This window comes from Drosophila subpulchrella, chromosome 3R, assembly GCF_014743375.2.
Source record: "Drosophila subpulchrella strain 33 F10 #4 breed RU33 chromosome 3R, RU_Dsub_v1.1 Primary Assembly, whole genome shotgun sequence".
Taxonomy (NCBI): domain Eukaryota; kingdom Metazoa; phylum Arthropoda; class Insecta; order Diptera; family Drosophilidae; genus Drosophila; species Drosophila subpulchrella.
In genome coordinates, this window is record NC_050609.1 from 8,036,466 (window position 1) to 8,060,713 (window position 24,248).

Below are 24,248 nucleotides of genomic sequence, written 5' to 3' on the forward strand. Positions count from 1 at the left end.
TGGGTCGCCGGAGTTTGCACGATTCGACTGTCGACAGAAACAATTAAAAATGTTATAAAAATGTTATATGCAGGTTGGTTGGTGGCCATCCGTCCGATCGTCCTTTCGTCCTTTCGTCGCTTGTCGCCCGTCGATATGGACAGTGCTGATAAAAGCAAACGGCACTTAAACGTGTCAACAATGGGCACGACAAACGCAGCAGCCTCGAATTGATGAACAAAGGACTGTGCAGGTCCACCCCAAATATCCCCCCCTCAATGATGACAAATTTTTTGCCCCATCCTTTTGGAGAGGGTTGCGCGGGACAGATTTTCGCAATCAGTTTTATGTTGTTCAAGTGGCAGGCAAGCGCTCATTGTGATTGGCCTGCCATGGCCAAAAAACAAGCCACCAAACTCACACATATAGTTTGATCACTGGGAGAAATTAGGCAGTAAAAGTAAAAAGAAATCGTAACAATTTAGGCTTAATATTTTTTTAATAACTTAGTTTAATAGATTTTAAATCCATTTTATTATTTGCCATCCTGGACATTATTAAATTAAAAGCTTATGAAAATATGTATGGCAATCAACATATTTTATTCAAATTCTTATTCTTTTATTCTTTATATGTAAATGCAATAAAACAATTACCATAAAATACTAAATACTTATGTAATTAAGTAAATTTTTGATTGCTGAATTTATAAGTCAAATTTTTTTTCTATAATAAATTGTAACACATGTATTTTTGATTGCTGAATCACTAATCCAATTCTAGCCATGACCAATTATTTTTATTGTTCCAAACACTCGTTAAATCTCTTTAAACACCGTAGAAAGTATCTCAATCTAATTATTTATCTCTGTGCATGTACACATCGCTCTGTTCAGTCGTGGAGAATATATATAGAGACACCAAACAGTTTTGCAATTAATTTCTGGCCAAAAGCAGGAAAGCGTTTGTTGTTGCCGCTGCTGCTGTGGCTGCCATAAAAGTTAGATAAATGGTACGAATATAGACAAAAACTTTCGATCACGCAGCCACGCACGCATTTTATGGAGGGGTGGAGCTGGGATCCGGATCCGGTTCAGAGGGGTCGAAAAGGGGGTCGAAAAGGGGGTTGGCACTGGGTCTCTGGTCGCGGCTTTGTCAGATTTTGAAGTGGCAAGCCAAAAACCAAGAGCAAGCCAAGTGGAGCGACTGCCGATTATTTATAGTTGAGAAACTTTTGTCATTTACGTTCGAAAATTTAAATTTTAATTGAGTTTTCTTGCAATCAGGAAGTGGAGCTGCCGGCGAAGAGGGGTGAGCAGGGTGCAAAAAAGGGGGGCAAAAACTGGGGTCCTTGGGTCAAAAGCTAGTTGCGAGTCGAAAAGTCAGGTGTTGGGCTCAACTTTGGCTTTGCCGCCTGATGGGGTGAGCTTTGTTATCGAAAATGTTTTGTTAACTTATTCATTGAAAATGGTGCAGCTCCCCCATGTATCTATGAGCCATTTAGAAATACAAGTTGAAAGATCAAAGATTTAACTTCACTGTGATTGACAGAACTAGACCGGATTGATGGCAACTTTACCAATTGCTTATAGGGTATATCAAAGTCAATTCACACAGCAGGTTCATATTTGTTGTTGATTTACCAGGCAAAGTGCACAGAACAAAACTTTTCTCGTCGTTGTTGTTGTTGCTAAAATGCCGCAATACCAAAAAAAAAGAGCAGAAAAAAGAAATACATCAACTCAAATAGTAAAAAAGGAAAATAAAAATAAAACTTTGAGTTGCAAACAAGCTAAAAATTGTTGTTTGCCATTGTGGCAAGCGATGGTTGTTGTAATTTTGATTGCTTTGTTAGGTGCCGAGTGTGGGTGGCAATAAAACGTGAAGATCCCCACCATTCCGCTCCATTCCAGCATCTAAAATTCCCGGCAAGCATGTGTAACTCGTCGGAATAGGTCGGCTAATGAAAGCAATAACAACTGTCGGAGGAGCCCTATCAGCAGCCCATTCAAATGAGGCTCAAACAAAGGAAATAAATAAAAATCAAAGGGAAAATAAAAAGGGTGGCCACGAAAACAGCAATAAAGCAGCTAATAGACTAGATTAAAGTTGTGCCGGCAGCTGGCGCATAAATTGCTCATTGAATGTTTTGCCAGAAGTAAAAACGCTGATGCCAAACAATTTGGAGCGAGTTTAGCCCCAAAAAAGCGAGCAGCTAAAAATGCCTTCAATGACCGTAAGCCATAAAACACACGCGGCTCAATGGCGGCACGGCCAAATGACAGAGTTCATGTATTATGGCTTGGCCGGAACTTAGGGCCAAAACACTGACCAACAGGACACTGGACCCTAATCCAAATGGGGTTCCATCTCGATGCTCCTCAAGCTAATCTTCAAGAGTGGGTTGAATTAAACTGGTTCTTTTATTTCTAACTATTTGGTATACTTAAGCCAGGAATATTTTGGATTTACCTACAAGTATAGCACGTTTCCAAATTCTAAGAGCGGCTTAAAAAACATTTTATTATTCTTAACTAACCATAAACCATAAATTTTCTAAGCACTTAGGTATAGTTTTATATATGTAAGAACATCTAATTTTACATTTCCATAGTTTTATATATTTTTAAAATATGTTGAAAAAAATGTTTATAAAATATTCAATTCTACTTTTCTTTCCTTAAAATTCCTAATCATGTCTTAACATTCTTCAACCTTCTTTTCAAGCAATAATTTACTTCTTCAAGGGGAGACAAATTTAGTATATCATTTAAATATGTCTGGTAAACACCAAAATATGATTGAAAAATATGTTTGCGAAATAGTACATGACATTCTTCTTTTATTTCCTTAAAATTCCTAATCATACCTAAACATTCTTTAACCTTCTTTTCAATCAATAATTTACTTCTTCGATACAAATGTAGTATATCATTTAAATAGGTCTGGTAATAAGCAAACAAATGATTGAAAAATATGTTTGCGAAATAGTACATGGCAGAGTACAAATTGAAACTTAATTCCCTTAATTCAACGGCGTTGTAAACTTGTTAATTTCAATTAACCAGCCGAAAACGCTGGTAAATTCAATCATTTTCAATATACAGTAATTAAATTTAACCGGCCAAAGGTAGGCGGGAACCGGACTGTGATACTGGATGCCTCGGCTGGCTGTCATCACAGCGAACGCATTACTGGCATTTCAGCAGGAGGCGGTAAATTCAGCCGGTAAATGAAATACAAATGTGGGTGGTGCAAACTGAAAGCCACAGAAACAACTCAAATTCGCAATATGACACATATGTGAACAGACGTAGCAAAATACCAAAACCGAACCGAACCAACATTCAGGCAAAAAGGATAGCCAGCATTGCAGCGTTAAACATGCAAAAGTGCACAAGTGCTGATAGGTATGTGTGTGTGTGTGTGTGTTTGTAAGTGTGCGAAAGTATCTGTGTGAGGGTCCTGGGCAGACGGCATGTTAACGTAGATTTTAACGAATGTTGACAATTACGAAAAATTTGGTTTCTGGTTAAACGAAATGTGGGCCCAACGGGGCGTATGAGTGTTTGCCAAATGTGCAGCGGTATGTGTACACATGTATGTACGATGGTTGAAGTTTTCCTTTCCTTTCGTTTCGTATCCTTTTATTTTTTTCTTTTATTTTTTTTTTTTTTGCATAAGTGTGTGCTGGGAGTATTTGTGGGGAATTTTTTTGGGCTGTGGCTCGCCGGAATCGCGGGAGAGAGCCCAAAAAATATCTACGGCCAAAAGAGCACCGAACTTCAGAGGCAAAGTTGTAATGGAGTCTGGGTCTGTGAGGGATTAACACCCATTGAAGAGCGCTCCTCAGAGAGTCCTTTTTTTGGTAAGATGGGAGCAAAAGAGCGAGCATCCTGCTAGGGCTTGGCTTTACATACAGCACGATGGTCCACTCTCGCAGGATAACAGGGTGAACCATAGAGCGCAGGCGCTGCGCAGCATCTGCGGCCACATTCCGATGATATCCCGCCGGCGACAAAGCTACACAACGGAGGCTGCCAGAGGTCCTGGCCAGGCTACAAAAACAAAACGCCCGTCAGTACGATTCCTGTGAATATCTATGCAGGACAGCACGGAGCAGGGCCCCAAAGGCTCGCCAAAAAACCAGTGAAAGTGGGCTAATAAAATATAGAAAAATATAAAAAGAAATTCTAAAAGAGTTGGAATATTTTTAAGATTTTTTAGCCCTGGAAGAGCACAAGTGAAAATATTAATATTAGTAGAAAAATTCTAAGGCGGACTGAGAAAAACAAAATCAGCTGCCTGGGCGCAGCGGCTTCAGCTGCTCAACCACTGCGCCGACTCGAAAATCTGTTGGCAGCAGCGAGACTTGGAGACTTGTAAACACAGTTTTTAGGCCATGTGCTAAAAGCCAGCTACTCGCTCTGCCCCAGCAACTGCGTCAGAGATTTCAGCCAAGAGCCAAGAGCCAAGAGCCAGCAGCAAAGGTAAACAAAAACCTGTGCGCGTGTTTGCATCAATAAAACACCGGCCGCCCGAGCAACGTCAAGGCCTTTTGTCCGCCGCGTGACGTCATCATGGCTCCTGGCTGCTGCACCACACGCCCAACCGCCCTCCTCGCCCACATCTGGCGTCACTGCAAGCCGCTCTGCCTCCTCTTGGTCCTCCTGCTCCTCTGCGAAACAGTCCAGGCAAATCCCGATGCCAAGCGACTCTACGATGATCTGCTCAGCAACTACAACCGCCTCATCCGCCCCGTGAGCAATAACACCGATACGGTGCTGGTCAAGTTGGGCCTACGGCTGTCGCAACTCATCGATTTGGTAAGCAAGAATTTTAATTAGATTTCATTAATTAAAGTCGGGGGGAATTTTTAATTTAGCCGGTTGGGCCACGATTCGCTACATTTGCTGTCAAATAAGAAAAAAAAATACAAGAAACAGCGTAAAAGTTTCCAGCAACTTTCGGCGGCTCGTAAACAAAAAATGCTAAGCATTAAACAGCAACAAATGGGGCGAATCGAGAGCTGGCAACGGAGAAATCTATGAAGACATAATGGCAGCCCTTAGCAAACAGGGATGAATTCTAGAAGTACACATAGAAAAAGGACCGGGCTTAATGTTTCGATATTTAATTACGGTGGGGGATATAGTATATAGAATACACCAACAAAATGGTAAATTTAATGGGATAGAGAATGACAATGATATTAAAAAAATTAGAAATGCCTATAGATTTTAAATCTAATTAACAAAATAGAAGAAATATATTAATTTTTAGAGGTAATGTACTGAACAAATATTCCTGAAATATCATTTTTCATCATATTGGTACTTATATTTTTAAAAGTAACATAATACCTGAAAAAAGACCATAAACATTTTCAAAATAGAAACTAGCAAAATAAATCGAACTTAATTCATATTTTTTTGCAAAGAGGTATTGCTTACATTACCATTGTGGAATAATCTACATTTACCAATAAATAATTAAATTGTTCATGCAACATTTCTCTATGTGCTTGGCCCGCGGCATTAAAGTGGCATATTTCAATTCGCAACATCAACTTTATTCCTGTCAGCACTGGTTGCTTTGCACCGCCAGATAAATCGCTGGCATTTCTCAAAAACTTCGGGCGAACGGGGAGCACTAGATTTTTATAACATTTCACTCCAACATTTCATTACATGGAGGGGATCGTTGTCTGCGCTTGCTTAAAGTTCCCCGGCCAAGTCATTTGTCAGCCGGCCGAGACTGCAATTCCGGGTTGCAGGGCTGCCACTTTGGGTTTCTGGGTGGTGGCGGTGGTCCCACCGCCACCAGAAGGCTTAAAAGGTAATAAAACAAGCCGAAAAGGGAAAGAAGCCGTAAGCTGACAGCAAAAAGCACATTAGCCGGGGGGCAGGACGAGGAGTGCAAATGATATAAGGAAGCGCCGGGGAAAAAAAGGGAAAAATGAATAAAATGCAAATCCCCCTTGATGCATGGCTGGGCCTTAGTCTACCAACTCCACTTCCATTTACATTTTTTGCGGCTTGTCGAGTTTCTTTCTTTTTTTGTTTATGCGAGCTTAATTTTTGCAGAATCTCAAAGATCAAATTCTAACGACCAACGTGTGGCTGGAGCACGAGTGGCAGGATCATAAATTCAAGTGGGATCCCTCGGAGTACGGCGGCGTCACCGAGCTTTATGTGCCCTCCGAGCACATCTGGCTGCCCGACATTGTGCTCTACAACAAGTAAGTTGCATAAATAGTCCCTTAAAAAACCCTTAAAAATGTAATCTTATACAGAAAAATATTCTGAATTTTGAAAACCTGAATTGAATTTTTAAAATAAAGTTAATTTTATTTTAGTCAAATTAATGAGTCAAAATAAACTATTTCCCACTAACACTTAATATATTATTATATTTATTGGTTTAATTTTTAAATAGAAGATTTTTACTCAATTAATTTTTGATGCCCAATTTTTTCTTTAAAAGTAGAAATAAGTAATAAGTGCCTAGTGTTTCAAAATTATATTTGAAGGTGTCAAAATGTATGCTGTAAAAAAATAGGGAAAATATATTGTGGCATACTTCTAGTCCCATTTATAAATGATTTAAAAACAAAGTGATTTTATTAGCAAAATTTAATAAGATTTTTTTAAAGATATAGAGTATGAGCTGTTAGAATATGATATTTTTCAGAATAAACCCTGATCTCAAACTTATTTTACAGTGCCGATGGCGAGTACGTGGTCACCACTATGACAAAAGCCATCCTCCACTACACCGGCAAAGTGGTGTGGACTCCGCCGGCCATTTTCAAATCGAGCTGCGAGATTGATGTGCGCTACTTTCCCTTCGATCAGCAGACCTGCTTCATGAAGTTCGGTTCCTGGACCTACGACGGTGATCAGGTGAGTGATGGCTCCACTGTCTTCGGTCCTTTGTCTTAGTCCTCCCTGCCAGCCGCCTGCAAGTTGAGTCTCAGATAAATGGGCGTGGCCAACGATTTATGGTCCACCATTTATCTGCAAGATGAGGAGATGAGAAGATTTGGAGATGAGGGAGCGACTTACACGCCTAAGACGCGGTAAGAACATCGAAAAGGCGTCGTCGGCATCTCGCAGATTAAAATGTGAGAAATTGTATAAAAGTGTAATTGAAACTTGTCTAACCGCTGCACACACACCCACACACCCACATAGTCACCCACTCACGCACACTGTCGCTGAAAGAGAGCGGCACTAACTCACACAGAGGCACTCGACTGTGTGTGTCGCTGTCATAAAAATGCGCGGCCATAAATTAAGCCAAAGTGCGACTTCCACCCAGACCGAGCAGCTTCCGTTTCCGCTGACCCTTTACAGTTTTGCACAGAGGAACAGGTTAGAAGTGCACTCAGAAAAAGGGAATCTGTTTAAGTCTAATTCAGCAAATAAGGCACTTATCTTAGTCACAATCAACCATAAGCCTCCTAATGAGTAAGATAAAATAACCTTTAGCAATCGCTGTGTTTTATAAGAAATTTCGCATTCAGCAGTACCTCAATATAACTTTAGAAATGCTTTGAAAAATATTTTCTCAGTTCCAAAAAAACCGTTGGAAACTTTAAAAATCACTTAAAGTTTGCATGATTTAATGCCAAAGTGAACGAATTGTTGAATTATAAAAAGATTCTGGAATTTAACCAATAACCACATTGTGTAGGAGTGTAGGGTTCGGGTTTTGGATAGGGAACAGAACAGATAGCCCTTTTCCACCGGGCGTTTGTCAACGCATTTAAATTTCGCTACTCCTTTAACGACTGCACTTGAGCGCCTGGCTGGAGGAGAAGGGATAGGGATGCGCCAGTTGGCGATGGCATGGCAAGTGCCATTGAAATGGACAGAGGTAGAGGCAAAGGAGCGTCACTTTAACGGGTCCATCAACGGGGCTTTTCTCGATTCGCAGATCGATTTGAAGCACATCAGCCAGAAGAACGACAAGGACAACAAGGTGGAGATTGGCATCGATTTGCGCGAATACTATCCCAGTGTGGAGTGGGATATCCTGGGCGTTCCGGCTGAGCGGCACGAAAAGTACTATCCCTGCTGTGCGGAACCGTATCCGGGTGAGTTTAGTGGAGTTTAAAGCTTCCCATCGCCAGCAATTACGCGAAAGCTCTACCCAAACTCATCCCCTGACAATTTTCCTCCCTCCCCCCACAAAAATATTACTATCTTTTTTTACCGCAACTTCCTGGATTTTTGACTGGCTTGATGGCTGGCCTGTTCAGATATCTTCTTTAATATCACGCTGAGGCGAAAGACACTCTTCTACACGGTAAACCTGATCATTCCATGCGTGGGAATCTCATATCTTTCGGTGCTGGTCTTTTACCTGCCCGCCGATTCCGGGGAGAAGATTGCCCTGTGCATCAGTATCCTGCTGTCGCAAACCATGTTCTTCCTGCTCATATCAGAGATTATACCCTCCACTTCGCTGGCACTGCCGCTTCTGGGAAAATACCTACTGTTCACTATGTTGCTGGTGGGGCTGAGTGTCGTCATCACGATTATCATACTCAATATACACTACCGGAAGCCGAGCACCCATAAGATGCGACCCTGGATAAGGTCCTTCTTCATTAAGCGACTCCCCAAACTCCTGCTGATGCGGGTGCCCAAGGACCTGCTGCGGGACCTGGCGGCCAACAAGATCAACTACGGCCTCAAGTTCAGCAAGACCAAGTTCGGACAGGCACTGATGGACGAGATGCAAATGAACTCCGGCGGCTCCAGTCCGGACTCCCTGCGGCGGATGCAAGGTCGAGTGGGGGCAGGTGGATGCAATGGCATGCACGTGACCACGGCCACGAACAGGTATGCGGTCGATTTTCGTGGTCAATAAACTCCTTGGGAAGTTTCAATATTTATATTGTGCAGCAAATTTTAAATTTAAATTTATTAATAATGGAATTTCAACATAATAATTTTCTGATAAATTTTCCTTGGTTCAGATGATTAATGATATATATATTAAGGATTCAAGCTTTTAATAGGAACTCTTTGGGTTTAGTCAAGTTCCGCAATGTTTAGAAAACCCAATAGAAAATTTTGGAACAATTATCATAGGTTCAGATTTTTAAACTGAGGATGTACAAAATATAAGATTTGTAAGGTGGGTAAACATCTGCAATTTTTAAATTTTTTGGTAAATGTTTAGAAATGAAGATATAATTCAACCTACTCGAAATGCGTGATAACCAATTTGTACCAAATTCTTTTAAATAAGTAAGACCAAAGTAAAGCGTCAGCTGCCTTTTCTGATAGGTCAATGGAGTTCCGCAGCCACGCACCTTTGCACATCCTGTCACAAGGACACTTTGATGACCTGTCATCCCTCTACTTACAGATTCAGCGGCCTGGTGGGGGCTTTGGGCGGCGGATTGAGCACCCTGAGCGGCTACAACGGACTGCCATCCGTGCTGTCCGGCCTGGACGACTCTTTGAGCGATGTGGCCGCACGCAAGAAGTATCCTTTCGAGCTGGAAAAGGCCATCCACAACGTCATGTTCATACAGCACCACATGCAGCGGCAGGACGAGTTCAATGCGGTGAGTCCGGTAGCTGATTGAATTTTTAATTGGAAATTCCGTTTGTCCACGGGCGCCGCCGCCCGTTGGAGGAAACCGCAAAAATCGCTTTTGCCGGCCATGTCCATCCCGGAGCTCACATTCATCCAGTTGGCCACTGCCCATCGGCCATTGGCCACTCTCTGTCTGATCTTTTGGCCGGCTCTGGCTTTCTTTTGCCGACTTATTTAAGCTTTTGCCATATTTGCACTTTAAGACAACCCGGCAAATCCACTTTTAATTGCTTTTGTTCAATTGACTGGCAATTGGCGAAGCCCTCGGCAGTGCCAGTCCACCCACTTCTCATCTCTTCATCAGCTGGTCTTGGCCAAAACGTTTCAATCAAACCCCGAATTTTCTTTGTTGTGTGGCGTCTGGTTTCCCCGATTTTTCCGATTTTATTCCCCCTCAGCACGCCGCCCCTTTGTGTTTTGGCCCTTTTCAGTCATTTATTTTTTCGGGCTTTGCTTTGTTGCCGCTGCGATTCCGCTCTTTGATTGATAACCGAACTGATGCTCGGCCATAAGTAGATTAAGCGAAGTGCTTAATGAAAGCCAATCGCTCAAAGTGTGGACTTAAAGCGCATTTAACCGTCCTGCATGCGGGCGGCTTCGAGTTGGAAGGCAGCCAAAGAAAATTTTCAGAACAACAACTTCGGGTCTCATTTAATTTTATTCATGCATTATTGTTTAATGTTTCCATATACTAAGTTATAAAGCGTGCAGAATTGACCAATTAATTTAGAATACTATCCTCTTTATTTATTTTAGATTGCCCTGTTCCTTTTTAATATTTGCTGTTCAGTAAATAAATAAACTTTTTTCAGTTTAATATGTAGAACTGTAAAAAAAAACTTATTTCCTTAGGGATATGTATATGATATTTTACTAAAACCATTTGGGTTCTATATCTCAACAGGAAGATCAAGATTGGGGCTTCGTGGCCATGGTCATGGATCGCCTGTTCCTCTGGCTCTTCATGATCGCTTCCCTGGTGGGTACCTTTGTGATCCTTGGAGAGGCTCCGTCGCTATATGACGACACCAAGGCCATTGATGTTCAGCTATCCGATGTTGCCAAGCAAATCTACAATCTAACCGAGAAGAAGAATTAAATTCAAGGGGAGAAAAAACCTTAAGCTTAAGACAATTTCCTAGTTTAATGCAGTGTTTCAGCAAAATTGATGCGAATGGAAATTAAAATTAAAATACGGTATAATAAAAACGTTGGCCCGAAAGCAGCCAAGCAAAATGCTGAAATGCAAAGCGTACTTTTCTCAGCTCCCCTTGCCTAAATTCAGCCCACATTCGCAGAGAGCTGCATGCCAGGAAGGTTAAAGCAAAAATTATTACAAGAAAAATGCTATGGAAAATACTCGTACGTAAGAGGATGCCAACGGCTTTGCCAGCCCCCCTTTTTGCCGCCCCCTTTCTGCCGCCCCTGCTTTTTTCCCTGTGGCTGTCAAAACTATTTGCCAAGCATGTGTATCCAACAGCCAGCTGCTGCAACCCGCTTTTCCCATTTTCCCAGCGATTCGAGTACGAGAGAGTATGCCTGGCATTTTATTTGATAACTGGAAAATTAACCTTTTGAAAATGCGGCAAATGCGCAGGCAACGGATGCCAACTCAAGGGGAAGACGACGTCGAGGCACAGGGCTTGTGGAAATATAAGTTGATAATGAAGGGTATGTGCATGTAATCCACTATAATCGTTGGGTTATTAAAATAAGAGCAACCAAAGACTCTTTTCGAGGAGCCAGCCAACCACGATAATTCTCCGAATGTTCCACCAGTTATATTTAACATCTGTATTTACAGAAGCTTGGGGTAGAACTGTGCAATGAATAAAACAGAAAACTCCCTGAAGATTAAATTAAGTAATTTAAACGAATTGAAATAAAAGATACTAACAAAAAATATATACTTAAATTATTTGCTTTTTTATTAATGGCTAATGGGCTAATAATAATCTTAGCTGTCAAAAAATAATGTTACCCCCTATTATTCGAGTTATTGAATTCAAATCAATTACCTTAAAGCCAGGCTAAAGCCTAAGTAGCTATGGCCTGCAATAGGTAGAACATATAAAAAAATACACACCCCAAGGAAAGTTACCATATTAAAAAACCACTACCATGTATAACAAATAACTGAAATTAATATTAAAGCCACAAATGAGACCCTCGTACGGAGAGAGATTTATTACTAGCGGCTTGATAAAGCCGCATCAAAGTAAAAGGAGTAAACGAGCCCCAAGGATCTGTGCAGAAAAAATGAAATACAAAATACCAGATCCAGCCAAAACAATTTCTCAGCCAGCTCTTCCAGTTGTGAGCTGGAGGCATCCATTCTGGTTGACTGACTGGCTCGCTGGCTGGCTTAAAGTATGCGGCAATCAAAAAATGTCTGCAAAACTATTTGCTACAACTGCAAAACTATTTCTATACAAATGTCACAATTTCTTGTTCGTCGTGCATACTGAATTTGCCTCCATTCTGGCAAGCTGGCTGTTTGTGAATGTCATTCAAATTGATGGGCAACAGAGTGGCAGGCCAGCCGCAGTGCCACGCCCCCCTTTTTGGAAAATGGAGGGTGGGGGGAAGGGACTCTAGGGGGGGGGGGGGGGGGGGGGGGCTGTCAATGTCAGTTTGCGCAAAGCAATTGCAATTTCTTACTGGCTGCAACAAAGGGAATGGCGGCGTGAGTAACGCTGGCTCAGCTCAACAAGTCCTGTTCGTCGGGATCCTCGTCCTTTGCTCCCTGCGCCGCAGGATGTTTGCTGGATTTCGGTGTGTGTGCATATATTTTGCATACATTCCCCACTATCGGGAATCACTTACGCACACACTTGCTCCCCATTCACTCACTCACGCACTCACCCACCCACTCACTTTCCCACTCACTCACTCACCCATTCATTCATTTTCCTTGGGTTCGTTTCCGCTCCGCTGTCATGTTGACAAGTTCAATATGCTACAGAAGCACCCAGAACCCCACCCACTGACTGAGTGACTTTGCCAGCTTGTCGCTTTTCGCATTTCGTGTGTGCGTGTGCATCATTTTCGCTACTTCCCGTCTACTTTTCACAGTTCAGCGAGCTGCTCTCCTATATGTCCCCCCTATTTTTTGTTTCACGGCTCCAATTTAAATTCATATTATTTGTGCTTCACATGTGAAAAATACAGCACTGGATGGCAGAGGAGAGGCTGCAGCAGCGATATACAAAAAGAAGGTATAGGATTTATGAGGCAGTAGGATGCTCTGCAGCAAAGTGGAGCAAGGCCCGACGAAAGGGCCAACATCTGGCTATAGAAACCATTACTGTATGCAAAGTGAAAAGGAGCGGTTTTTATCGGTAATTCAGAAATGCTCCGAGATGTACTTTATCTAGCTGGGAGAAACCTTGGTGAATAGGAAAAATACCTAGAGGAATTGCAAGACCAATATGATTCATTTTTTTTTAAGTTTAATTATTCATTTGAGTTCTTTTAGATACCTACCCAAGTTATATTTTAATTTCCTGCATTTTTAACAGAGATCAAGATAAGGAAATGTATAAGCTACTAATCAAACTACAAGTTAATATGATATCAGAGTTACAACACCGAAATATTTAAGTCTTTATAATGAATTGTTAAATAATGAAAGTAGTTATTAATTTTCATTGTTTTTTTTCCGGTAGGGTTTTTTAGACTGGTAGTATTTATTAGACTGAATAAAAATCATTTCTCAATTACAACACTATTATACTAAATGCTCTTTTACATTTAAGTATGCAATTTTAATCATTTTGTACACAAGAGTTTTTATAGATATTTAATAAATTTATTTATAAATTGTCAGATTCACTAAGGACTCACTTTCTATCCCATGACAACAGAGCCGCCTTATCTAGATATTTATCTAAGCACTTTTAGTTCCCACACTCCGTCAATGTTTCAGCCTGAGAAAATCGTTACCAAGATTGAGTTCTCATAAGTTTCTCAAAAAGATGATAGGCATGCCACCTCCTACGGCCAAACTAAGAATTCCTCATCACTTTTGAGCAATCCATTTCCATTTTGTGAACTCTACAGTTGGTGCAAAATAGTTCCCAATGCTGCAGAATTTTTGTGTACTTTCAATATACACACATACAATATAAATATATATATTTGAAGAATTTATTTTTATTCCCAGCTCTGGTTTTTGCTTTCGATTTTTGAGTTGTTACAGTTTGTTTTATTTTCGGGTTGCTCACGTATAATTCATAGCATACTTTTTGGCATGCAATTTCATTTCCCGCTGACAGCAGAGTTTGCAATTCGTTTGATTTACCATTTATTTATGTCGTCTGACAAATTCAATTTGATTGCTGAATGCAAAACATTGAGGTCGTCGTTGGGAGGGAAATGCATTTGCTGTTTTCCACACTTTAAATGCAATTTCTGGAACGGTCAGGCCAAAGTTTTTTATCACAGTATTCCCTCGGTTTCCATTTCCGTTTCCGTTTTATCCCCCCGGCCCCTTCGCCACCATCTCCATGTCGTTCCGGCTCAGTCACTCTGATATAATTAACGTTAACGGAGTGGAGTGGCAGCCTTTTAGGTTGCAACTGGCCACGCCCATTTGGCCGAGACGCCCCCTTGGAACGATTAGGACCGCGTGTCACTTGTCTTATTTTATCGCAAAAACAATTTGTCGTCGCCTGTGGCTGCCGACTTGCGGCAGAAGTTGCCCTGACAGCGTTTCCCGTCTTTGGTGGCAAATTTTATAAACGATTTATAAAAGTCATTGGCGCAGTAGTTGGCAGGCAAACTCAAAGTCAAGCACAAACTCAATTCGTTGACATGTGAAAACTTTCGACGCTTTCATTTATTTATGAATTGTTCGCTCGTAAAGTTGCAGCACACACACACACCCAGATCACATCCAATTAGCATATTAAATTAAATAAATATTAAACTAACTGCCGCACAACCCACAGCCCACATTACGTATACGCCATGCAGTCCAACGTTGTCAATACTTAAAGTGATCAGGACGGCACAGGAACCCACTCACCCACTCACCCACACACACCCACACAGGGTGGCTAAACTGTCATGCAGTTAGTCATTCACTCATCAAACAATCCACCCACTTCCTCTCCCAGTCCCCAAGGATTATATGCCAGCGGCTTTTACGAGTCCTGTAGTCCTGTGTGCAGGGCCTGCTGGTCTGCTCATAATTTATGCCACTCATCTTAATAATTTTGGACGCAAAACTTCAACTACGAGAACGTGTAGCAGCAGCAGCAGGAGGAGAGTAAGGATGAGGAGCTGCAGGACGAACAGGACGAAACAGGACCAGCAGCAGGCAACCCAAATATTTTAAACATTTACTTAGCCAACATAAAAGCTCTCGGCTGGCAGGTGCAGGGAGATAGAAAAGCCAGTTCAACCGGGGACCCTGAGCTGAATGACCCTTTGATCTAGTTCCATTCGCAAATTGATTCACTTTATCAACTTTCATCTTTAGGATGACTACTTTCGGAGCCGAGTAAAACTTTCAATTGCTTTATTTGTGACTATTTATTATTAAAGACTGCACTGAATATTTCAGAGGTGTTTCGGTTAGCTTTTAGTTTAAATGGATCTGCTTGGGTTTCTTACTTAGTATTTTATTTATTTTACGAATGTTTCTACAACGATTTTTCTTTAAGGATTATACTTTTTGTAGCCAAAATAATTTTGTTATTTAATGTATATGAAAACATTTTAAAATCGTTTTTGTTTTTTATAAAACTTATTCATATTTCTATACTACTTTTACAGAATATCACCTACTTACATACAATTTTTTGTTCGTAATAATTTTGTAAATCCCATTTTTTAGTTAAGATCTGAGATTCTTTTATCACTTTCCATCCCTGAGCTCTGGAACCCAGTTGGCTTTACCTTTGCCTTGGTATGTTTCATCAACATCGTCATCATCTTGTCACATAGCATCTTTTACATTACTAAATACACACACCCACATTTCCCATGTCCTCATCCTGAACCTGAACCTCATCCTCAATTCCTTATTTCTGCCCATACCACACCTTCCCATCTCTATTCCTTTCCCCATTTGCTGTTTGTTTTAGTGCCAATGTAGCATAGTTTTATGCATATCCAAGTAGTCCTATGTGCAACGTCTTTGTTATGGCATAACTTCATGTGGGCGGCCCTCGGTGTGCATGTAAATGTCCATGTGGGAGTCTTTCGGGGGGTGGGGATCAGGAGGTGAATCACTCGGTTCCGTGACTTGCTCTCAGGCAAAATTTTACTTTACATTTTCCCCCCGGCCAGCCATAGTCCCAAAAACTTAAGCGCTTTGACTCTACTTGTGTGAAAATATCAGCTTATCTTGGGCAGAGCCATGGTCCAAAAAGTATGTACCTTTCCCAATTGATTATGAAATTAAGTTTTAAGATTCTTAAACCTTAAGAGGTAGTGTGCTGTTATCAAAAGGCAATTCAAAGACCCTTAAAATTACGTGTACAAAGTCCGATAACAGTTCATGATGTTTAAACAGTTTTAAGCAAGGGCACCTTTTAAAAACAGCAAAAAGCGGTGGTCAGAGAAGGGTTTTCCAATGAAGTTCCCAGTCTGCCAGCTGCAAGTTGCCAACTTTCACTGCCGGCACAAATGCTCAAGCTTACCGAATGACTTCAGGTGTCATTAAAAAGGCACTTGCAGCCATTAGACTTGCATTTACCCCCAATCCACTCACTCACACACACACGCTGCACTGCAAACAACCTTCGAAAGCCGCCAGTGGCAGCACTTTGCCCAAATCCAATTAACTTGAACTGCAGCCAGCACACGCACACCCACACCCAGACACCCACTGCATCCATATCCACACCCACCAGAACCCACCCACATCCTCGACCCATAGAAAGTGCTGCAGCGAAGCCCGACGGGCATTTGTCGGGATAGCTAAGCAACTGCAACAACGGCTACGGATCGAGCCAGACCCCATGGAAATCCCTTTTGCACTGGGCACACTGAGAAAAATTGTTTCCCTTTAAGTATCTTTAAAACTCAAACATAACTTTCAGAAACCTAAAATGTATATCGGTGGAATTCTGAAGTAATATCTTGAGTTCTTGCCGAACTAACTCATGAATAATTCTTTCTATAACATTCTTATAGATAAGCCTAAGAACTTAGAAAATGATTATAACTGCTACTATACCAATGTCACCAGTGAACACAACATCCATAAGTATTAGGGCCGCTATCTAGTACCCAAGTTCAACTGTAAAAAAATATACAAGTGCAGATCTCCTTTAGTTTTTCTAAGTTTAAAACCTAAATTTAGTTTAACATGTCGAAAACTGGGTACATAGCTATTCAGATTATATCTCACCATTCGGTATCTGTTTTAAAATGTTTTCTTAAATGAAAAACCTATTAAAATTCCTTATAGGAGCTTTTCACGCCTTTTTCGCAGTGCACTCTTCTGCCTCGACACCGTTGTCCTCGTCTCTTGTTTGCACTGCAGATATTATAAACATTTTTCGAGCTTTTGCATATTTTAAGGCGTTGCTGCCATTACTCAAGTGAAGCCAAAATGACTTAGGTGACAGCGCAGAGGAACAGCAGCAATAACAAGAGCGAGCGGCACAATGGAGCATTACAAATATCCTTTTGAGGCAGCTGCCGGCTGCTGGGGCCAATGTCGCATAATAAAGCGAGCGGCATTCTTCATTCGGGGGTGCAGGGCTGCAAGGATGCACCCACTGTCTCCTGTTCCCATCTCCAGACAAAGCCCCAGAAGTTGAATGAGTGACTTGCAAACAAGCCAGGATCAGGAGCAAGTGCAGAGTGCAGGGCGGAAGGGGGAACGGGGAAGGGGGAATGGGGAATGGGTAACGCTGCCCGGCAAACTGGGTCATGTTTACAATTAACTTTTTGGCCCACAGTGGCGAGCAGAGGTCCTCCTCCATTTTGCAGCCACAACCGCAGCCTCAGCCGCATCAGAATACGAATCCGAATCCGAAAACGAATGGGAATCAGGCCCATCCAGCATGCATAAAGGACTCGACCCGGTGTCCGCGCCGGCTTAGCGTGTTTTCCGTTTGGCCTGGCTAATGGCTTGTGACCCACAAACAAAAAAACGAAATACTACAGAAAATGTAAGCGAAATACAAAAAGGGATACCAGATTATGCCGGAGTATATATATCCTTGAGTAATATTCACATTCAAAGAGTTCGGGCTGCCCTCAAACATTATTAAGCGGTAATTTTCATTTGTAATGAGGCTCCCAAACAGCCTCAGCTCCACCGATGCATTATGCAGGTCCTCAAACAATTGCCCTGATTAAAATATCCTTGACGGCTAAGACCCGGCCGAATTCTCTCGCTGTGTGCAGCCCCAAAACCTCGAACCGCCAAACCGCAGAGCTGTCAGCGTCGATTTTAATAAGCCTAATTAATAGCACAGCGCACAAAGGATATTTCGCATAAAGCACTCGAAACTCCATTATGCAAAATGAAGTGGGGTTATCGAGGGTAGAAATTCAGAAAGACATTTTCCCTACTTTCTAAATAAGACTTTGTTTCATATTAAAATGTACAATATAACGAAACATACTTTTATTATTATATTATCTTGAAGTTTAAAGATAAGGTTTTATAAGTATTTGTTCGATAACTATATATATATTATATATTATTATATTATATATTATAGTAAAGCTTGTTGAAAATTATTTTACTTTAAAGTTTAAGATTAAGTTTTAGAAGAGTAAATATGAAATACAACTTTTATCATATTGTTTTTAAGTTCCTATAGTTTAGAACATAGGTTTTATGGTGAAGCAAACAATAGATTGCCCAATTTGCTCTAAAAAGCTTATTGAATATACTTCAAATGAATTAATCTAAGGAATTCGCCTTAATTGAATTCCAGCACATCAATGTCAGCTTTACTTTGAAATCAATAGGCGATCTCTCGTTATATCCTTAAATGCTCTCATTAATGTGGCTCAACTACTTAATGGATTTGCCTAATGACCAACAATAAATTCCGATTCCATTCCTTCCCGGATTCCAGATCCCAGAACACATCCGCCTCCCCTCTTGCCAGACCCAAAAATTCAATGCATAATTTCAAAGAGTTTGCACCTTTTGTTTTGCTTTGTTGGAATGTGCTTCGTTTTGTTTACTGTGGGACGAGTTGGGTCGATGGTTGGTCGGTTTGCGGATTGCGGATTGGGAACAGGAGCAGGCAACCAGGCTTGAAATTATGCTTCCTGTAATTTGACATGCAGACAAAACCATTTAACACCCCGATGGCTGCATTGTTCTGGCTTCTCACTTTGTGGTCGGTCATCAGGCCGAGCGCAAAATTCCAGCATTTAATATTTAAAGCCAGCAGTCGGGAGTCGACAGCCGGCAGGATAATAAACAACAACGAGTTGCAAATGCATCTAGCCAACATTCCCCCCACTTGCATTGGTGATTAAAAACTCATTAGTACTCAATACTTTTTAGTTTGGCGCACTGCACTTGGATATCCAAGTACAGAATTTAGTGGCAGCATGGAGCTTTAAGGACTCTCTCCCTTTGCCATCTTCTAATTAACTTTTATTACAGTTTATTGCTGTGCAGCATCCAGAACCGTTTTCATATTTTAATTATGTTTAAGTGTCATGATTTTTAATTGTAAATTATGGACCAACACAAAAATAGCATAAAGCGAGTGGAGCTAGCTGGAGCAATGATACCATGAGACCAAAGCCGTACAGTGTCCTGTGTAAAGCATTGGTCAGTGTCCACTTCACGGATGGCGGAGACAGGGGCGCCGTTTTAAGGGATTACATTGGAAAGATATTATAAAGGTTATTTAATATTGTCTATATTATTAAGCAAAATATACAAAAAAGTTTACTTAGCTAAAAAAACTAAAGGAAGTTCATCGAAATACCCCAACAAAAAATTATAATCATCGGAATGAGCAAAATAAAAATAACGTTCCAACAAAGTTACAAAAAATACCAAAAATTCCCAGGATTAGAAACAATAATTTAATCTATTAAATATAAATATTTAGCTTATTTTGCGGTGTACTCAACCCCCTTCGAGGACGCCTCTGCCTCGCGTTAGTTAGCGACCACAGGACAACAGTCAGACCGCAGAACCCAAAATCCGAAACCAAGCCAACGAACGTCAGAGCAGCACGCCACCTCATTGCTCAATCCCTTGCCACGCCCCTGTCGCCCATGACGCCCCTATCCCTACCCCTGCGCCAGCCCCCTTACCGCACGCCCATGCCATAATTATGCGCTTGAGTGCTTGATTATGATGGCGCTTGGCTGACAACGATGATTACGTAGCCGCTCTGTTGTTTGTTCATTAATAAGTGCAACAAAAACGCGTCGCCATCTTCCATCCCCTACCAGCACTTACACACGCACACTTTTACAACCGCATGACACACACACACACACACACACATTGTCATCAGCGTTTTGCAGTTGTTATGCCCTTTTATGCGGGACTTGTCACTTACACGCAAAATTTAGCAAAAGCTCCTGCGATAGCGAGGTGTTGTAGTTGTCGTTGCCGTTGTTCTCGACTCAACCCGCATTTGTGTGCCTGTCTTTGTGCCAGTGCATGGGTGTGAGTGAGCCGCATGTGTGTGCACTCTCAGTCGCACTATTCACTCGCGCTCAAATTGCATATTTTGCAGCTTGATAGCTCATTACGCTGACACTTGATTGTTGCACGTACCTTCCAAAGAAGCTGAGGCAGCACCACCAAGTTTCCCCACGAAAATGCTGGCGATCTATAACCAGAGATGGCAGCGTGGAAAGGTTATGAAACTGCTGGAAAATATATATTATTAACATTAAGAACGGTTTCTGTTTGAATTTTTAACTGTAATACAGTGATATTTATATCCAAGATTTTATAACAAGATTATATCGATTATGGCTTTTTTAAGCACTCCTTAACCCGCATTCCTTTACTATTTACACATTTCAGATAAAACCTTATTTAGATTAGGTTTAAAATAAATAAGGGTTATAAAAAACTTAAAGGTAATAAGCTACATACAATAAAAGAAAACAAAATCCAAAGTATTTGATTAATGGAAGTTACTTCCAAAATTAATTAAAAGAACACTATGTCTTGAGAGTGAACTTTATTTTAATTTAAGTTATTCTTACACTTTAAGATTTATTTTGTTTTTATCATGAGGTGTAGCTTGTACTTTTATTTTCTTGTCACATTTGTGATCCCTATTTGTTATAATTTATAGTTAATGATAAAGAACTTAAGTCCGCGCTTATGACAGCTTTGTATCTGCATATCAGGGCACCTCTATGCCTGTCGTGTGCCAATCTATTACCGAATTTAAGCGTTTAAGTGTTATTACGCACACAAGTACATACAGGAAACTCGCTCCAGCGATGACAACAACCTTTTGGGGAAACTTTTCCTGCATTGCCAACGACATTAAAAATCCATTTAGCGCCGAGCTCAGTGCAGTGAAATCACCAACAACGAGGGCAGGAGCTCATCACAGCGACCCCTCGACCCATAGCCCCTTCGCCGCCGCCCATGGTCCTTTGACAGCCCCTCGCTAATAACCCGTTGAGTGTCTGTCGTCATTGCTTTTGTCATGCAAGACAACGTTGGGTTTATTGAGTTAGCTGAACGAAAAAGAAATCTTTTAACCAAAAGTGAATGCGGTGAAGTAACAAATTGTCTGCGACACTTTTTGCCAACTTGGATAAATGCGGCGATTTGAAATTCAGGCATCAGCAGAAAAGCGCAGGATTTTTGGGCGGAGATTGAGGTTTACTTCGCTTCCCTTATGTAATTAAGCGCTGCGAGGCCACGCCCATATGGCGAACTCTGGTGCTAATGCTCGTGTCGCTGATTAGGCGCAATTAACATGCTTCACGCATAATGCTGGTCACACTGCAACGTCAACGCCCACGCACTGGGACCTACATTCACACACTCAGCGAAAAAGGGGAGTGGCAGGCCATACGGGCAGAAAGGGCAGATCGTCCTTTTGCAGTTCACAAAAGCTAATCAAGTGGTTTAATTGGAAAGCAAACTCGGATTTAATTGTCACTCGCATCGATAAAAGAAAGCTCGGTTAATGAATGCTAGTCTCGCAAAGGAACCAGTCACCCAGTGCTTAATTCTGCTAAAACTGCTTTAATATAGTGCTTACTCTGAAGCACCATCTGCATTTTAATGAGCTCTTGAATGGGTTAGATATATGTGGACCTTAAATTTAATAGAGGCTTTAAATTATTAGAGGAATCTAAAAATGTTTAGTGCATTACATATTTTTTAGTTTCTTTAACTAGTTAATTCAAAGTCAGTATTGAATATTAAGCATATATTACTTAAGTTACTAATGCTAAAATTGTATGAATGCGTAAGTTATTGTTTCGATTCTAGTTAAATTTAATTACCTATTGCAATTAAGGAAGACCTACATGTTGCTTAAATTACGAACCCATGAAAGAACAAGGAAATCAACCCAGAGAAAAACTCTGCACACCAAAACCAAATAGAAACACGAATCAAATTAAATAAATTACGAAAGTAACTTGAAGCCGAGAACTTGGCTCAAACAAAACCAATCTCTATTGAAACTCGACCACTATTCCCAGTCAATGCGATGTTTATCTTTAAATACTGAGCATATGCTAATGCATTTTCCACTCAAGGGCTGCTTCGGCACTCGGAAAAGATGGCCATGGAGCAAGTTGTGAAATCAGAGCTCTCCAAGTCAGCCAGCTCAGTTCAGTATAGTTCGGGCTTTCTTAAAAACTTTCCCTTGTACCTGCACTCTGGTCTATCGAATTTCCACGAAATACTAGATGCTGCATTTATTTTGTTTTCAAATACAACACACAAAGGTGAAATAGGGAAAAGATGGAGAAGAAAGAGCGCTTACTTTTAAAACTTAATTTATATGCACGCACACACACACAGCCGAGCAGACAAGCCAAAGGATTCAACTTACAGAAGAGGGAATTTCCCGGCACACAAGGACGCCCCCTTTTTCCACCCACTAACCCTCAAACGCTGGACAGCACTTTGTTATATTTTTCTGCAATTTTCAATTTATTTCAATTTTTCGGCGCTTTTATAGTTTTACTCGCATCCTGCTCCTGTTTTCCCTTTTTTTCTGTCTTGTTTTCTGTTTGTTGGTTTTTTTGGAGGGTGCGTGACATGGCTTGTCTTTGCTTAAAAATTTATACTGCGCAGCCAAACAAATTTATGGCTTGACAATACGTATAAAAACGGGGTCGCCACGCTGGCCCCTGACCCCGATCCCCGATCCCCATGTGAGGTGTCAAAGCTGAACTCGAAAAGCTGGCAAAAAAGGAGTTTAAGCTATTTCGTTGAGTGTATAAGCGCCGCAAAACACCCCTTGGCCATTTATAATCGTAGTGTTTTTATAAATGAAGTTTACAATTAAAGTCTAACAGATATTCATGCTGAGAAGCTAGCAAAAATAACGTAAATCACTTGTTAATGCTTGAAAATTATGTATTCATATGGGTAAAATAATAAATTTATTTACGACATGAACTAATAAGTTTCATATTATTACCTATATATTATGTTATGCCATTTTTTTAAGAACAAATATACAACACATTCCACAAAAACGCACAAAGAGCACACAAATGTTTGAATATTATTATTTTTTGAACAAGCTTTATTTATGTTTTTATAAGAGGGCAACAAAAAAGTCATTCAATGTATTTAAATTGGACTGTGAAAAAATCTAAAGTCAACAATTTCCCCGGACGCGAATAAATATTGGTCAGACATCCAGTTGACACATGAGTGCACTACAGTTGGTTCCGTTTTGGGACTTTGGATCCCAAGACCCAAGACCAAATATGAAAATTTTCAGCCCCGCTGCTTTGCATAATTTGATTTACGGAATCCAGCCTTCGATGCTGCTTGACTATTCAGAACGCGTCGGACCATGGCTCATTATATTGTTTGTGCGCACAATTAGTGGCCGGCTAAGTACAATAAATTATCATAATAAGGCGGCAAATATTTGCAGGCAGTGCAGCCGGCAAATTGGATTGCAGAAAGAAATGAGATATATTCACTTGATCCGAGCGCAACAATAAATCCGGCTGCAGTGACACCAAAGCAAAGAGGCAAACTCATTATAAATTGCTGCATTAATTTCAACTTGACGGGGGTGGCGAAAAGGTGAGAGGCAGCCACTTGAGCTGCAGTCGCTCCTCTTCGAGGAAAATGCAATTAAAAGGCGAAGGGCACAGGACATCTGCTGGAGGAACGGGGAGCAAGGCATCCGTAATTCAATAAGGAACAGAAAGACAGGATTGCACAATACAAAGAGCATGGCGGGCGACTTGAAGCAGATTGAAATTAAGTGCCGAAAAAGCAAATGTACGGGGAAAAAATCAACCAGCTTCGTTGAGTATTCATTGTATTAAAATTGCTTGTAGATGATTTTGGCCCTTGCAAAGAAGGTTCCTTGAATCAAATAAATTTGCACAGGATTCGAGCGTAATCCAATTATATTTAAATGTACTTGAGCAATAGAACAAATTAGGAAATTGAAGAGGTTTACAAAACATATTATAATTAAAAGACGTCGCCTTATTTATTAAAAATACAAGGATAT

The 24,248-nt window shown here is 40.9% G+C and overlaps 1 protein-coding gene and 1 long non-coding RNA gene across 2 annotated transcripts; one reads left to right on the forward strand and one right to left on the reverse strand.

Moving 5' to 3' along the window:
* The first annotated feature begins 4,076 nt into the window (after nucleotides 1-4,076).
* Nucleotides 4,077-10,832, forward strand: LOC119550997 (acetylcholine receptor subunit alpha-like 2). Its single transcript, XM_037860049.1, has 7 exons — nucleotides 4,077-4,805; nucleotides 6,066-6,220; nucleotides 6,704-6,884; nucleotides 7,921-8,080; nucleotides 8,246-8,831; nucleotides 9,364-9,565; nucleotides 10,502-10,832. Exons 1-7 carry the CDS (start codon nucleotides 4,560-4,562, stop codon nucleotides 10,694-10,696), a joined length of 1,725 nt encoding a protein of 574 aa, XP_037715977.1. The 5' UTR covers nucleotides 4,077-4,559; the 3' UTR covers nucleotides 10,697-10,832.
* Nucleotides 10,245-23,402, reverse strand: LOC119551004. The gene is made up of 3 exons (XR_005219518.1): nucleotides 23,187-23,402; nucleotides 20,330-20,424; nucleotides 10,245-10,675 (listed from the first exon to the last, which is right to left on the reverse strand). It is a non-coding gene; the product is annotated as an uncharacterized LOC119551004 (long non-coding RNA).
* Nucleotides 23,403-24,248: the final 846 nt, after the last annotated feature.